Source organism: Oenanthe melanoleuca, chromosome 2 (assembly GCF_029582105.1).
Source record: "Oenanthe melanoleuca isolate GR-GAL-2019-014 chromosome 2, OMel1.0, whole genome shotgun sequence".
In the NCBI taxonomy this organism is placed as follows: domain Eukaryota; kingdom Metazoa; phylum Chordata; class Aves; order Passeriformes; family Muscicapidae; genus Oenanthe; species Oenanthe melanoleuca.
In genome coordinates, this window is record NC_079335.1 from 135,526,191 (window position 1) to 135,543,953 (window position 17,763).

The following is a 17,763-nucleotide window of genomic DNA, read 5'->3' on the forward strand; positions in this document are numbered from 1 at the left end:
TAAAACAAATTTTATCTTTGTTTCAAGTATGAAAAAAGGCAATAAATTAATGGAATGTTATGTCTCACCCACTCCTTTTCTTCAATGTTACAATATTATGTTTCAGTCCTTTTCAGGGCATGAGAGTAAATAAAAAACCCTATTCAACAAGTAGCCATCTGTCTCTCTCTCATCCTCCTCCTCAAAGGAACATGTCAAAAGACACAGAATTTAAAGCAACTTTTTCCCAGTAATCACCCAAAGAGATGGACTATCTCCAAAACACATCCCCATCTAAAAAAAAAAAAAAAAAAAAAAAAAAAGTGTGTTAACACACTGCAAATGTAATAAGGAAGGGAGCAAGAAGATCCTTTGTGAATTATGAACAAAAGCGAGCAACAACTGTCACACTGAAGTTTTGCCTAACAGAGGATATCCTTTAAGTGTAATATCTTACTGCATTGGGTTTGTGATCAAAAATATCCATGTTTTTCTGAGAGGGGAGACATGCACTAACTGGTGCATTGAATGCAGGGTAACACCACAGACAGTGCAGCACAGAGCCCCAGCAAGCACCCCTCTTCATTAGCCCTAAAACACCAACCCCACAAGATCAGCCTGCTTAGGACCAAGTGAGTAATTAAGTACCTTTGATAAACTTTGCATCCTCTCCTGTTGAAAGAGTTTTTGTGAGTAATTAATGTCAGTTGCCCACACTCCCCATAGCCCTTCAAAGACCTTTCCTGTTGCCTCAAAGCAAAGCAAAGCACAACTAGGATACCAGTTACTGTTGCAGACTAGTGGCTCTGGATGTTAAGGATGCCTTGAAGCATACTGTTTTATCACATTTCAGAACAACTATCTATAAATACTGCACAAGGTTTTTAGAAACTGTTGGGTAAAAAATGTAATATGTACATATGCCTTCATAGAGTAAAAAATTTCACAGGATGCATTCTGAGAAAGCATTCCCTGCTCATTTCAGATTCATGTTTCTTTGCCTTCACTGTGGTGCTCATTTGCTTAAAATGAAATTACAAGAAACAGAGAAGCAATCAAGAAGGTATCTATTTTAAGAGTTATTACACTTACTGATATAATACTTATTGATATGTATAATGACAAACTCTATAAATAAACACATACCACTTAATCTCAGTGGTATTAAACCCATGATACCACAATATGACTTGAGCAGCTACACTGAAATGTTTGATTGAATAAAATGACATCATATTTTTGCATACACAAAAATAGAGTTCCATTAAGGAAAAAGTTGCCTTTCATTTAAAGAAAGGGAAAATAAAGCTCAACAACCACCACATGAGTGTTGAAATATTCTGAGAATACAGCCCTGATTTCCATAATAGCTTGTTGTTCAAGTGATCATTAAATCTATTTAAGATGTCAAATTTAGACTAATATCCAAACCTGACTTCTTAAACCATTTGATTTCAATATTACATCTTCATAATCCTTTCTTATTATCTCTCCTGAACTATATTATCTAGCTTTCTAGCCATCTAGGTACAGACACAATATCTAGATATCTAGGTATGAGATACAATAGTGTATTTTTATTACTTCTTGTTATTAGTACTTGTAGATAGAAGTCTTCACCATAAGAATTACAACTTGAAATGTACCACAATTACTCAGGTTTCTTCTAGAGAATCAGCAAGTTCTAAGATTTTTGACTTTATTGGTTTCAGGGATTTTTTAATCCTGCTAGAAGCAACAATATTTTGCCTGCTGGTATACCAAGAAGATTGAAGATATTAAAGGTTAATTTAGAAACTTAAGCAGTTTAAAATCCATTTGTTTTTACAAACGTGTCACAGTCTCATCGAAAACACATGGTTTTTAAACTCCTCAACAATCCCAAATTAACAGCAGAGCACTACACTTGGAGAAAACACCAACTGGAGATCACTCAAGTCAGAACTGTGCTGTACAAAGATCAAATTTAGCCTCATGGAAGAAAGCGGCACCTGGTACTGATTTTTGGATTCAATAACTCTGGCTTTTGAACAATCATATCCCTCACAGAGCTTTAGGGATAAAATGTGATAAGAATTCCTGAATAGTGAGAGCACCAGAAGGTGAGGAAACAGACTCTGCTAAATGTTCTCAAACTCCAATACATGACAAACCTTCCTTATTCAGATGCCAACAGCTGAGGTGCAAGCCTCAGTTCAAGGTTCTTTTTGTACTATCCAACACTACAAAAGAAACCTAGGAGAACTTGTCAAGGCAGGAGCAGTGAGAATGATGCTTTGGAAATCCTTTGCATTCCATTCCTGGAACTTCACTGGAATGACAAGCAGCTGAACATCAATGAAGTTGACCGAGGAGATAGAAAGCTGAGCTGATCCAAAATGCAGCAGAGAGAATAGAAAACCTCCCCCTGACTTCAGCAAGCACTGTCTGTAAAAAAGCTCTAATCACTTCCTAATCTGGATGACTTTCTGTATATTTTATCATCAACTATTTAGTCCTAGAGATAACTCGATCTGATAGAACTCCTAACATCTGGGTTTTGATGAACTCATCTTTCTCTTCCTCCATTTCTAATCTCTGGATTCCTTAGTTCTTCAACATTTGAAAATATCTTTATTTCCATACATAAAGATGACTCAGAGTTGAATTAGAAGTCAAGCAAACATAAACAAGAATGAAAAAGTTTCTTGTGACCATATGTGGGAAAGAGTGCTGAAATGATCATCATTTCTGAAACTAGAACAAATATGAACTCACCTCTGCAGTTCTCTGCCAACACTCTAACATGGAGTGCTCCAAATCATTAAACCAAAGCTCTTACCTTAAAAATATTTACATATTAATTCTCAGAATATACATTTGGGACTCTAGATAAATACTTGTATCAAATCAGTGAAGTGACATATTTAAAGCCACTTTAAAGTACTTGAAATTCACACATTCATGCACTCCCATCTTTAAATGGTTTGTTTAGCTTGGATTTTGCTTGGATTTTTTGTACACTCAAATTTGTTAACAAATATACATTGATACAATGGACAAAAGAAATGGCTCACCTGGGGTCACCAAACAAGTGGCTTAGCCAGAACAGGACAGATTGCCCCCAGCAGCCCTCCTGCCTCAGGGCACAGCACAGGTCAGTGCTCAGCAGCATGCAGATCCTGCCTCTGAACCATTCCCACAAACTGCCTTGCTACATGGGGTGTAAACATGTCTTCCAGCCCTATGGGTTACAAAAAGTGGCTTTTGCCCAGGAAATGCCAACTCTCCTTCTCTTATCAGCCATGCAGAATGAGAAAAATATCAATACATTTAAAGACTTGGATTCTACCAGTTTTTGTCTTTCCTTAACTAAATAAGCCAGTCCTACCAATTCATCATAGTCTCCAAAGCAACTTAGTCTTGTTGCTCTCTTTTGACTCTCTCCAATTCGTTTAGAATTTCTCCAGGTTGGCACCACAACTGGTCACTTCAGCTTAAGCCTTGCTGCTCACAACAGCAAGCCCACAGCACAGTTTGCTTTTGATCTTTTGATGGAAGAGCATAATGCCCAACTGCAGGGTAATAATGCACCATATTGCCAGGATCCTTCCAACAGTGTTGTGGACTTTGCTGTTCATTAGTACTGCCTTGCAAATTACCTTTCCCTTCCTAGATGCAGTGGCTGTGCCCATCTCACTGATTACAAAACAGTTTATGAATTTAGCAAAAGTCAATGCTGAACTGAAACACTGTGCCTGAAACTCCTCCTAGATTTTTATGCAATACTTTCTATTCCAGTTCAAATTTATTGAAATACTAAACAGTCCTTAAACTAAGAGAGCCCTCAGAGGCTATACCTGATATGCCCTACTAATTTGTCAGTGAACAACTAAAAACTACTCAGAAAGCAGAGAGAGACACAAATTCAAAGGCAAGCAAGGTCAGGAGCTTTATAATAGCAATAAATTCCCAGTCAAAGTCTGCATGCATGCTCTTATCTGTGAGGAATAAACTTGTGCTGATTGCAGGGTAGGAGCACACTTGCACACAGGGAACCTTAGAGCAACAGCCCCGCTGCTGGGTAAACAATGATGTGAAGCTGCAGCAATTTCTTTGCTTCTCTACACTTCTAGTACATCTTTACAGCCAGCTGTGCACTCACTTCACAATATTCTCATCTAAACTTTTTTTTTTGATGGTCTGGTTCTGTGACCAGAATATGAAATTGATGTTGAGAGTCCAGCTAAAACATATGATACAAATCATCTGAGCAAATAATTCACCAGAATGCACCAATTTCAGCTAGCTCTTAGTCATTTCTTAGGCTCTCTGGCCAGTGTTCTGAGAGATACTGACCCTCCAGCCTTTAGGAGAACCTTACAATGACCTCATATCTCATTTTCAAAGAACTGAAGTACCTACAAGACATCCTGAAAAACAAAAGGAATCTTCCAAAATGCACAGGCAGCTGATTTGTGTCACACTGGCACAAAGAAGTACAATACAAACCAGGGTGGGAAGCTGTACCTGCACAATATGCTTGTACACCTGTCTGCTAAATGTGTCACTGTGGACATCATTCACTTTGAGAAGCAAATAATTTATTTTTCTTAGTTATATTTGTAATCACAGAATTACAAAGGTTGGGTGAGATCTCTGGGGGTTACACACAAAAAAAGGACCAGGTGGATCAGGCTGTTCAGGGCCATGTTCAGTCAAGTTCTATCTCCAAGCACATGGAGATGTCACAATTTCTCAGAGCAGCTTGTTTGGCTCTCCAGGTGAGAATGGTTTTCCTTATTTCTAACTGGCATTCTCCTTGTCAAAACTTGTGCTTGTTGTCTCCAGCAATAATGTGCCTATGTGAGAAGATTCTGATTTAATTTTCTCAAAACCTTTCCATTAAACAGCTGAAGAAAAAAGAGGATCTGCAAGCCTCCTTATTCCCCTTAAGGGAAAAAAACATCAGCTCTCCAAACCTTTCTACCTCTCTTATGTTTTCCAAATAATGTTATGTATTTAAAATGTTTTTTCACTCTAACTGCTGAAATATTCAGAGAGACTTGTTACACATAATCACACCAAGACAAATAACCAAGGGTGGTCTTAGTTCTTGAACAAGCTAAATAATTTAAAAGGAAAACAAGACAAAGAGATGACCCTTTTCACAATATCTCATGAAGCTGAAAAGGGATTTTATTTACAATATTTAAATGCAATACTGCGAAACAAACAACTTGGTTCACAGGCAGTGCACCCGCTGCTGAACTGTCACTGCCTGACATCCTGTCTTATCTGCCAAATTGCTCATTAGGTTTGGCAATTTTCACCTGCGCCTCCAGTTTATATTTCAGCAGGGAATAAACATCAGTATGCTTTAACAATCTTCTGCAGTGAGCTTCCAACCTCTTCCCAGAAAACACGCAGGCACAACACAAAAAGTGCCTTGTGTACTGTATGCTTAGAAAAAAGATGCAGCTGAAGTGATGAAACACAACGAGAAGTTTAACTTGGGTAATAGAAAAGCAGTAAAAAAGAAAGAGCTAGATAAGAAACATAAATAAATCAACTGCTTGTATCCATGAATTGTGTTTTCACAGTGCAAAACAACACAGAGGGTATGGGCTAGCCTCACTTTTGTTTCCATGTTTATACAAGAAGATTGAATTTGACACACACACACCTCACCAACATGCAAAGTACAGGCTGTGTTTGTGCATGGGAAAAGAGGGACTCCAGATGAATATTACTTTTCCAGCTGGACTTGATCTAGCTAACCTTTCCCTTGCTGGGAGAGGAGCGATGGTGTGATGTATAAACAAACAAAAGGAGTAGCATGGCAACCAGAACAAAGAGAGGAGGATCTCAGCAGGCCTTGAGCCCAGCCTGACGCAGGAGCTGCTGCCTGGGAGCAGAGGGTGCAGGTGAGCAGCAGCACGAGGGCAGGGAGCTGCGGGAGCCGCCGCCGAGCAGAGCCCGCCCCGCTGCAGAAAGCACCAGAGATGTAAAACAAAACGTCTCCAATGCTATAAACCAATTCCAGACGGAATACTGTTTTTCATTTGTTAGAAGTAAAATATTCACCACCAACCCTGCAATTAGCTGGAAAATTACAATAATTACAGCAATTTTGTATCCCATCTCCAATCCAATTAATAGATATATGACCTTGTCAACATGTAATAATCAGGATCTGCATCTACCGCAAAACTGGATGGGTTTTATTTGCTGAATAGAACTTACACAGTAAGAAGATAATTATTTGAAATACTGAGAATACCATTTGTATGCTATGCTTCACTTCACAAGTTATAAAGGAAATACAATAAGGATAGTATTTCCATTTTCAATGTATATTTAAATGAAATTCCTGAAATAGGTATGTTTAATATGGGATAATATTACTGCATTGGGATTCCAAGCCTGTGGTTTGAAACATTCAAAACCAAAATATATCTGTGAACATTTAAAAAAAGGAATTAGATAGATAGGAGAACATTCCTGATTTCTGATAACACATTTACTACAAGTTGTTTCACACACTTTATTTGTGCATGCTTCTATAAAAAGTGTCAAAGAGCTATAATCCTTATCAACAGTTTCAGAAGTCTTCTGTATTTCTAAAGATCTTTGTATTGAAGAGTCTCAAACCCCTTTTTGGTCATCTTAGCAATCAGTGAACTAGCCAAGTTCCATGTGTTTTCCAGACTGACACTAAAGATAAGTGAGCTGTCCAATATATCACTGAATTTTCTCTGTACTATATGATCTTGATGCACTAAAATTCATGTATTATATAATACACCAGATAATCACACTAAGGAGAAAATATGTATGCATTTGCCTGCTCTAACCCCTGCTAAGTTGAGAACCAAGGAGGACAGTTTTTTGGCTTATGCATAGAAATGAGATGTGCATTTAGCAGTGACATACTCTAGTGACAGCAAAATGGAAGGGTCCTGAAATTCCAGGATACTTCTTTATTCTGTCATTAATCCTTCCCTAATTTAATTCTGTGTTGCAGTGAAGCATAGTTGAAGCTTAAAAAGACACACATTCAGCTCTATGTAAGGTAATTGTTAAATGCTATTCCCTTAATTTTACAGAAAACATTCTGGTACAAAACCCCTCAAACTTAACAGAGTGGTAACTTTTCCATTTGTATTTTCTCTGACTGCTTAAACACAGATTTTATCCATTAAAAACACACCTACACAAAACCAATCTCTTGGAAATTACATATGGTTGTTTTAAACAATGTATCTGCAAAAATATCAAAGGACTGACAATACTAACTTCTTCTAAGAAATTTTCTGGAGTGGTGGAATCCCTATTTCAAAAGTTCAGTGAGCAAAATGATATTCACTACACACAAAAGGACACAATGCCTTATCCACATTGTCTTGTATGCATGGTACAACAATGAAAATTACATAGTAAATTTCAATTTTCAGTAATTTTTCTTCTTAGTAAGCTCAAATATTCAAAGAACCTGCCTGAACAAGAAATGCAAAAAGTAATTCCTGCTATGTGGTTTTCCAACAAATGTTCACCACAATGAAATAAACAAAATAAAGGGATGTTTCTGGCTGTAGTTTCTGCTTTCTAAAGTGTATTTTTGCAACACAGTAAATGCATATTTTAGCAGGTGTTTTTATGGAAAGGTGACAGCATAACCTAACAACATTGACAGGTTAAGTAGAAAGTGCTCATATCTTTAGTTTCTTTTTACCATTTTGTTCATTAAATGGAACAAATCTGGCAAACCAAAAATTACACCAAGCAGCAGCTACATTTGGAGATACTGCTGTGATTTTCAGTGTGAGGACAATTTTAAACTGGCAGCATCGAAGCAGCTTATGGCTCCTAAAAGCAATTTATAAATAATTTATTAAAACAGAACAGGTTTGTTTACTTGCATGCAGGAAGCATTTACGCAGTTTCTCAGTTCTGATCAGCTTTCGATAAGCACAGATCATGAATCACTTTTCCCAGCAGCATCGATGGCTAACAGCATTTGGCATCTTTGTAAATTTAGACAAAACACGTTGAGATACCGAGAACATTTACTCACTCGCACGAAGGACTGACGGGGTGACCTCAATTTCACTTGTTGCTTGGTAAGGCTGGAAGGCTGATGCTGCATTGGAGCCAAGCTCACTGCCAAAAATCTCCGGGCTTTGCGTGCCTGTGGAGCTGGCGCTGGTGCCATCGCCCCCATGGTGAGGATCTTGCTCATCAAACACAGCCACAAGCTGAAAATGACAATTTAATATACTGTTAAAAAAAAATTCAACCCCATCAAAGTGCCATTGCAGATCAGCATTTCATCATTTCTTCCCACCAAAGAGCAAGAAGTGTCTATCAGCAGAGACCACGATCAATGCCAAGACCACAATATCATCAGCCCAAGGAAAGGCAGCCATTAATTGGATATTACAAAGGATCAACAGCTCTGATGGGACACTAAACTCATCACTGTGAGCCACAGAAAGGATGGCACCAAAGGAAAGCAAGGGTTGCACCTTCCCCAGCAAACCACTTCATTTTACCCAGAAATGCAGGAAACTGAGTGTGGATTGATGCCTGAGCACTAGAATTCAATATCTGTGCTTAGATACCTCTATATGCATCACTACTACAGAGTCAAAACCACAGTGTTACAGATTAAAACATTCAAGAAGAAGTTATGTTGATACACACTGAAAGTAAAATGGAAAGCCAAGGAAATGTGTTATAATCACAACCAGTCATCATCTATTAATCTGCCATCCATTCATCTATTATCTATTATTATGACTTAAGGGCTTCTCTTGCAAAATTTCTTTACTCAGATTTATGGAGATACTCTGTATCTCTGTTTGCCATCACTTCTCCAAGTTTGAAATCTCAAGTCCAATTTAGAACTTTGCCAAGTCACTAATTTAATAAATATTTACTAAATCTGTGTTTGCCACTGCAAGAAAAATAGGAAAACACCATGGTGTTTTTGATAAACCTGAGATATTTTCTCCATGATAAATAATTTTATGCACTTTTTTGAAACAAATAATTTATTCCAATTTATCTTTGGTAACATACTGAAAGATATAACAACAGCTCTTATACACATTTCACTTTGGAACTAAGTGAAAAAAGTGTTATGGATAGCAGCATTCTGCAGCCTGCAAATTAATCTATAATATAATATTTGAAAGACATTTCCAAGAAAGCATTACATTCTTCTGTCCAAATTGGAAGGGTAAATGGAGCAAATCAACTTAAACCTATGCTGGTCTCTGCAAATTGTTTATTCTGTTAGCACAACAGCTAAAACTTTATGTAACCAAAAGGCATCAGAGGTCATTTTCTCTTTTTTTTAAAGCGATTTCAACATCATCTTACAAAAAGATTTTAATAATAGTCCCTTTACTCAAATTTAACTTACATAGGCATCAGCAAAAAAATTTAAAACCGCAGCTCTAAGTCCAAGTGGAAACCATTTGGGAATTCAGCTTTTGAAAGTACTCTCAGGCATTTACTCTTTCTCACCAGTCATTTTGAAATTACGAGAGTAGCAAACTTCTGCCAATAATTCCATATCTAACGCAAATTTAGGCTCAGACATGCAAAAAACAGAAAGAAGAAATTTGTAATGGATAAAGGCCCATGCTCTCTCCAGTGCTAGCTGAAAGGCAGGTAGCAGCAGGAAAACCAGACTGCAGCTGCAGACAGCTGGAACATGTTTTTACCATAAAAGTCATTATTTTATGCTTGAGAAATCTACACACAAAAGAGACGTGACAACACCAAAATGTCAGTAGCTCAAGAGCATTGGAAATTTAATTTTCTAACACAATGTGAAATATCAATGCTTACAAAAATATGCTTCTAAAACTTTACTCATAACTCTCTTACTGTTTTATAGCAAGCTAATTACCAATCTCCAGCAACTGAAAATAAATTAATCCACAAGCAAAGATCTGTAAGGTATTCCAACAAAAGACAAACAAAGCATTTAAGAATCCTAGCATGAAACATCAAAAATCCTTTTGTCCTTCACATGTCATGTATCAAGATAAATCCCCCAATTACATTCTGTTCCTTTGAGGCTGATTGAAAAATATTATTCGATGCATGCAGCTGCAAGTATTTTATGGATATTACATATATGCAAAAAGGTATGTGCTTATAAATCTCTTTATATGTTATCTCCTCCTCTAAGTTGCCTCCAGCTTTTTGCCTATTCCAGACAGTCTACAACCCATAACTTCAGAACATCTAAAAATGAATGTTTCTTATTTCAAGCTTAGCTTTTGATCTTATCATTTTTTGCAGGTATTCACCGTTTTGACAGCATCAAACCTTCAAAAGGCTTCAGTTCCATTAAAAGGCATACCAAGTTGTAACATTTTTTCATGTTAGTCTTCTCCAAATCTGATTAGCATTAGGAATACAGGTTAGGAAATCCATTGTAAAACAGCACTATGATGGTACAGTAGCCATCTGGACTACAACAGCTCAGTCCTCTCAATAAGCAAGAAAGTCTTGGGGACTGGAAGATTTAATGCAAATAAACACTCCTGAATCTTGGTTTCCAGACCCTGGTATGCCATCCTGGCAAGATCATGAGCTCGCAGGAAATAGGCAGCCAAAACACCTTGCACTGTATTATTATATCAAGCATTTATCTCTGATTTCTTCAACACCCTTTATTTTAATCCAAGGAGATTATTCAAGGAGAGGAACTGTACTGCTGGAGGCCCAGAGACACCCTGACTACCATCCTTGCAAGAACAAGAAACAAAACCAAAAACATTCAGAGACACCTTACACAATGTGGAAGGAACCACAGGAGTCAGTCACTGCAGCTATGAAGAATCCTTTGCTGCAGGAATCCACAGCAAAAAACAGTGTTCTGTGCCATCAATATGACTCTTGATGAGTCATGTTTAAATGCCACAGAGATGTTTTTAATTTGGCAAAGAATGGAGCACACATTACTAGACCAGTTTTTATCAGCCTCAAAGTCAACAGTAAGCCTGTGGTATTTTGCTGGGCTTTAGATGTCAGATTTACAACGAGACTAGAAAATGAAGATGACTATCTTTTCTGGAGTCATCATCTTTACTCTCAGTAGACTGCTTCCATGTTTATCTTTTTTCTTCTTTAATAAAAAATAAATGACTGAAGTGACCATAACCTTTCAAGAATCACTCTATTATTTCCAATACCTGTGCCTCCTGTTCTCTGTCCTTCAGTTTTAGATCTCATCACCTGCAGTGACCTCAGAATCTCATCATAAAATCCACTCTTATGCAGAAATGGAAAGACTGAACAAACCATAGTAACACATTAATAAAGAAAATAGCTTAGTTGTTCAATACTAGACCACTATCAGCTCTTTAAAAGAACTTCCACCAAAATTCAGTGAGTAGTGGTGCCATTTGGTTTAATTTTATTTGTAAAAGAGAAACCCACACCAAAGACCAAATATAACATCAACAACAGTTAATAGTTAATTATAATATATTTTATCCACTCCATGTTCCATGAGACCTCAACTTGAATGCATCAAAGACATGAGAATATGGTAGTAGTTTTAATCACCTGAGGCAACAGGACTATCTGCATTTTTTAATCATTGAACTAAAAATCTGCAAATAGGAAATAAAATCAAGTAAAAACAAATCACCTTGTCATCCCAAAACAAATTTAATAAATAACAGGCTTAATTTAGATTGGCATGCTTACATTTCTTATTATAATATAAAAGGTGAGAGGTTTTATTATCACTATTTGTCACAGTAAAATAGCACAGGAAGTGTCATCACTTTGAACAATTTCAGATTTTGGTATGTGTATATAACTTTTTCAAGAAAAAATAAGTTGCAGATATTCATTAATATATTCAGATATAAAGACAGCAGCATTGCTCAGATCATAACTTATGGAAGGTAATCCTACTTCAGCAATGGAATTAGAGTAAGTCTTCAAATGGTCAACTGCATAAACTAAAATACTTTTTAAACTCCACCCCAATAAAGACAAGAAATTTTGTGTGCACTAACAACAAAAGATACAATTATTTTAAAAAGCAACAGTGTTTGACTAACAATTTTTCTCTTTTTAGAAATAAAGAACTACAGTGAAACTGGACAATTATCCCAGCTGCAAAAAGCATTAGTATATATATTAGTGATCATTAGTATATTTCAAGAGGTGTAAGGGATTTTTTATTGCCATCCTTATCCTCTGAAGACAAAAAAATATAGGAGTACAGTTTTAAAACCAGCAACTTGATGCTCTTCTCTTTTGACAGATAAAGTCTTTCCATAGCAGCATAGCAGAGAGACAATGAAGGGAGAGGGTTTTTTTTAAATTTTTTTTTTTTTTTTTGCTAAATATGTTAGCTTCATCAACCAAATACCTTATAAAGAAATTATTTCACAGTCTGAGATATCAAAACAAAGTTTTACTGAGGCACCTTTAGACCTGAGGTAGGAGGAAGGCATTCCAGCCTATGACTGCATTCAGCCCTCTAAAACACCAGGTTGTTCTGAATTAATTACAATCCAGCATCTTGCTCTTTCTAATAGAGAGGATGAGCTTCTCTATTGCTCTGTCTGGGACTCAACACATGATGCTAACCAGGTTATATTTACTTAAATAAATAAAAGGCAAGAAGATTGATTTATTTTAATATTGACACAGCAGCAGCAGTCTACATTCCAACATTAATTATTACAATTTCTTTCTATTCTAAAGTAATTAAAAATTAGTAAACACATATGCAGTCTTAATTAATAGACTAGATTAAGAATGTTAATTAACTGGATTAAAAACTATTTCCACCAGCAATGGCTGTTTACATTTTCATTAAGTACCACTATCATATAAACCAATTCATCACTATCAAATAGCCCAATCAGGTAATCTCTCTTCAGCACCAAACCACAAAAGCAGACATCCTCCACTACAAAGAAATTCATACAGCTAGAAACTTCTGCTGTATTTTTCCACCACTATGATATGACTGTCAAAAAGATAACTTGAATTTTGCATATTCCTAAGTACTTGTCCAAAATTTGCTAATTCTTTGGTGATATTTATTGAAGAATCTGATACTGGCTCATGTGTAGGCACCAGCAATGATTTCAGATTTATTTTAATATCTGTGGGGATTATAGCTCCATTCTCCTGCTAGAAAGACAGCAAACTGATCCTCCAGTTTTCATACCCTTTGGGTTTCACAGAGGCTCTACACTTCTTATCCTCTCTTTTTAACACTGAGTGAAACTGAAATTACCCACCTTTTTAGATTATTAGGAGACATTTTAGATATCTGGTTTCTTCTCACCAGAAGGACATTTAGGAGATAATATCATACAAGAACATTCCTATTTTGTTCTGACTGTTCAGTGGACAATTGTTCAGTAGTTAATCTGCTGAGCAACCCAAAGTGTCTGGATTCCCCTGACTGAACCCTGCACTTCCCCTGCTGGTCTATACAACTTCCAGATGTGGTCTTCTGGCATTTATGCTGCACGGCTTCTCCTGCAGGACAGCCATCCATGGACAAAACTGCCTTTCACACAAGATGCCATTTTTCTGGCTCCAGGAGAACAGAGAGCATAGACCTTCTGAGGCAGCTCCAAGTGATGGAGCAGCTCAACCACACACCTTGACAGTGCTGTCAAGGATTCTGGTTCTCAGTTTATGCTTAATAACTGAAAATAGATTTTGATGGTTCAAATGAGACTCTAAAATCTAAAGCAGCTTTGTGAAAATATCTTCCCCTAAAGTAGCTACTTCCAGCATCTCCTTCAACCTCCAATGCCAGAGGGTAAAGCCCAGCCCTGTCCTGCAGTCCCACTGTGCAGGGCTCTGTCTGCACTCACTGTGACAGCCATGGGCTGCTGACAAGGGAGATTCCAATCCCTCTCACAGCATAGCCACACACTTTCAGACCTGCAGCAAGTGCCTGGGGAGAGGACATGGAGAAGGCTGGCAAAAATTTAAACATGAACATCACTGGCATCCTTTCCTCAGCAAAAACCATTTCCAGTCTCAAGCAAGACTGAACTAGCAAGGCACCAACAGAACTGACTACACACATCCTCTGCAACTGGCACAGGTGAGACTGCAAGAGAATACAAGCACAGTTCTCTAGCAGCTCTTGAGGGCTGGCAAAAACCACTCACACCCAAAGCAGTCTATGTACTACTCAGTCCATGTTACAATGCAGAACTAAGGAGTAGTTGTTTAATAAGACCCAGCAGTAAATCAAATTCCAGCTAATGGCACTTCAGACTCCATAACATCCCAAAACACAAGTTGCTTGTGAATGAACAGATGAGTACAAGGAAAAAAAAGCCCATAAATTCAGGAAAATATCTAGCAAGGGATCAGCCAATTATTATTTAGAAATGAAAGAAACTAAATACAAAATCAATTCATAGGTTTTCTGATGACTGAACTGACTTTAATAGCCCCATGCCAGATCCAAATTCTTATTATTCCTTGAGCTTCACTCTTCTACATGGCTCATTAAAAAGCCATTTAAATATAACTACTGTTTCAATGAGCTAGTAAGAGAAAATATAGAATAGGTATTTTCACAATAATACACTACTGCCCATAGATATTTAAAAAAAAAAAAATCTATTAGCAAAATAGCAGCATCTAAGAGTCATTTTGTGCTCAATGTTACGTGCAACCTGAGTGTCCCCTCTACAGACTTAGAGATCATCCAGCATTTTAAAAGGAAAAAAGGGCAAGCACCATTTCAGTTTAGGGTAAACTGTAACACAAAGAACAAAACCCCTAGACTTTCAAGAAAATCATTACCTGTCCTAATTAATCACTTCAGTACTAGCTTTGCATCAAACTCTTCAAAGTAAAGTAGCTAGAAGGGAGCCAAACAAAGAACTTTTCATGGTAACTTTACTGCATTATAGCTTTTGGAAAAAATAAAGGATCACATTCCACCATTACATTAATACTTTGTATTCGATTTTCAGTGGATTATACAGACGTGTAAGCTCAGACAGATTCATAGAATATGAACTGGAAAAGACCTCTGGAGATCACCTAGTCCTTGTTCAAACCAGGGTCAGTGAGAAGAGGCTGTTCAGAGCCACATCCAGTTGCATTGTTTAAAAAATCCGAAGTAGGGACAGTTCACAACCTCTCCAGGCTCTCTCCCAGCATCTGGCCCTTTTGGTCCTTTTCCCTTGTTACAATGTGCTGTTGTCCCTCACACTATTCCTGTGCAGAGAAAAGTCCAGTTCCATCTTCACCATTCCTGTCAGAGCAGCTACATCAAGATTTTTGTGCCTTAGGGAGCCACACGGTCACAGAGCACCCCTAAATGTCCCCCTAAAGGTCCCCCTAAATGTCCCCCTAAGGGTCCCCCTTGCCCTGTGCAGCTTCCAGCCTGCTAATGCACCCTGACAGCTCTGGCTGTATCACTGTAATGTCTTCCTTGTACTGAGGAGGCAAAAATATTCCAGAAGCAGAGAGAAATAATCACAGAATCACAGAATTATTTGGGTTAAAAGGGACCTTAAAGACCATCCAGTTCCAACCCCCCTGCCAAGAGCAGGGGCACCCTTCACTCCAGTGCCTAACACCCTCAAAGTAAAGAATTTTTTCCTAATATGTAATCTAAACCTACTCTCAGTTTGAATCAACTTCCCACCTGCCCTGTAACTGCATGTCCTTGTAAACAATCCTCCTCCCTCTTTCTTGTGGGTTCCCTTCTCTGCAATTAGCAGCAGCCTTCACTTCTCCAGGCTGAACAATCCCAATTCTCTCAGCCTTTGTTCATAGGAGAGATGCTCCATCATCACTCCAACCCCCTTGGTGGTGTCACTCCAGTAGGTCAATGCCCTTCCTGTGCTGGCACCCCAGAGCTGGATGGGTCTCCCTGGAACAGAGCAGAGGGGCAGAACCCCCTCCCTGGCTGTACAGCCCAGGATATGGCTGGCTTTCTGGGCTCTGAGTGCACATTGCCAGCTCAGGTCCAGCCTAACCACTTCCCTGAACCTGCTGGCTACAGACCTGCTCACACAGCACAGGGTGAGGCTGGACATCTTTACCACAAGGGCTGACCCAATTCATCGGGTTCTCTCCACCAGCTCTGCCCCTACAGGCAGCAGCTTTCCAGCCCATACTGCTGACTGGGGTTATTCCAGCCCACAGGCAGGACTCTGCATTTACCTAGCTGAATGTAATCCACCCCCTGAAAACCCCATGAGATAAAATAGCCAGTGCTGGAAAATACATCATAGGTCTCAGTGGAAGTCATTTCCAAATCTGCTGACTAAGTAAGCACCCCTTGCTTTCAAAGCTCAACTTAACACACCAAGTTAAATCATATCTGCAAGATCAAAACTCATCTATTGATTTGAAGGATACTTCAATTTTAAGGTAGTTTTAAATCTGCTTTCATGATTCTTTAAATCTAAGAAATTATTCTGAAGTAAATATACAAGTTTTTTATTAAAACATCGCTTTAGATTATTCATTTCCCATGGCACTTTGATCTGAGAAATTCTAGAATCAATATTAAATTGCAATCTAATCCTCTCCCACTAGGAATTAAATGCAGTTTTAGGTACTACCCTGTAAGTTCCCATGCTATTAAAAATATTTTAAGTATATTTAAAATGTTAAAATATTTAAAATATTAATTTAATATTATGCATACTTAAAAGATTTTTTTCTCTTCTCCCCCTTATTGCTGAGCAACAGACTAAAATCAAGCATGACTATGGCACCCTGGAAAAATCATTTGTGTATATTCTGTCTGAATTGCTCTTGACCTGACCTCTGGGGTGTAAATCAGGCTGAGGCTTAGACAAAGAAACAAGACAATAACTGAACAGAGTTAAAATTATTGCAAGGACTGTTAGCAGTAGCTGACACTGAGCTGCCTGCTTGGTTGGCTGGATTTGGTTCTCCATGACCTCACCCCTTGACTGTACCAGACATCACTTCTGCACATAATGCCCTGTCTGAGAGCTGAACTGCCAGCCCACATGTACAGACTGACAGACAGACACAAGGACAGACAGAGCACACCCAGATGATCCTGCAAAGCCCTTCTGCTTACCTGGCTAAACCTACAGCGTGGGCCCAGGAAGTTCAACACCAGGGCTGGATCCTGGTCTTCAAGAGCAGCTGATTTCCAAACACATCCACATTGGTCAGCTCTCACAGCCAGCCAACCCAGAAATGCAGAAATGCCCCACATTTCATGAAGCTGACAGAACAGGCAGAAGGACAATGGAGGGAGGAGCTGAGTTTCTCCTCAGCAGGGCATGCTGACCCGGCCAGGACCAGGTCTAGAAGCTGCAGTTTGTTACTTTAAATCATGCTTCTGAATGCTGCACTTCTGCTGTCAGCTGTAACCATGCCAAGGAATGCTACACAAGCTCTTACAATTAGCTACTGATGCCAGCCTTCCCAGTCCATCAGCACTGGTACCCACAGCTGAGCCCTGCTGGAAGGGTGGGCAGTGCCCCCCCTGCACCCCGACCTCAGGGAGGATGGAGTCAGCCATGGGGGTCCAAACACGAGAAATGCTGCAGAACTGCTTTGGTTATGGGCTAAAGACATTTCCCAGCTCCCAACTAAAAGCTGAACTATGGTTAAGAGTGCAAGAAGAGAGAATATCTATTCTATTTTAAACAATTTTGGTTTATGCTTCTCAGCAAAAATTAAGATATTATGCTTAGAGAGAAGCTTGCTTTCCACAATTGTTGCAAGACTTCCATATGACAGGTACAAAAATGCTTAAATCCATGCTTGTTTGGG

General features: G+C 38.4%; 1 protein-coding gene across 16 annotated transcripts in view; it reads right to left on the reverse strand.

Annotated features, from left to right (window-relative positions):
• Positions 1-17,763, reverse strand: part of PARD3 (par-3 family cell polarity regulator) — a 440,327-nt gene that overhangs the window by 284,716 nt on the left and 137,848 nt on the right. For all 16 annotated transcript variants that reach the window (XM_056483426.1, XM_056483438.1, XM_056483439.1 and 13 more), the window contains exon 3: positions 8,036-8,216. In XM_056483426.1, coding sequence (XP_056339401.1) covers positions 8,036-8,216 — 181 coding nt within the window. The remainder of the gene's footprint in view (positions 1-8,035; positions 8,217-17,763) is intronic.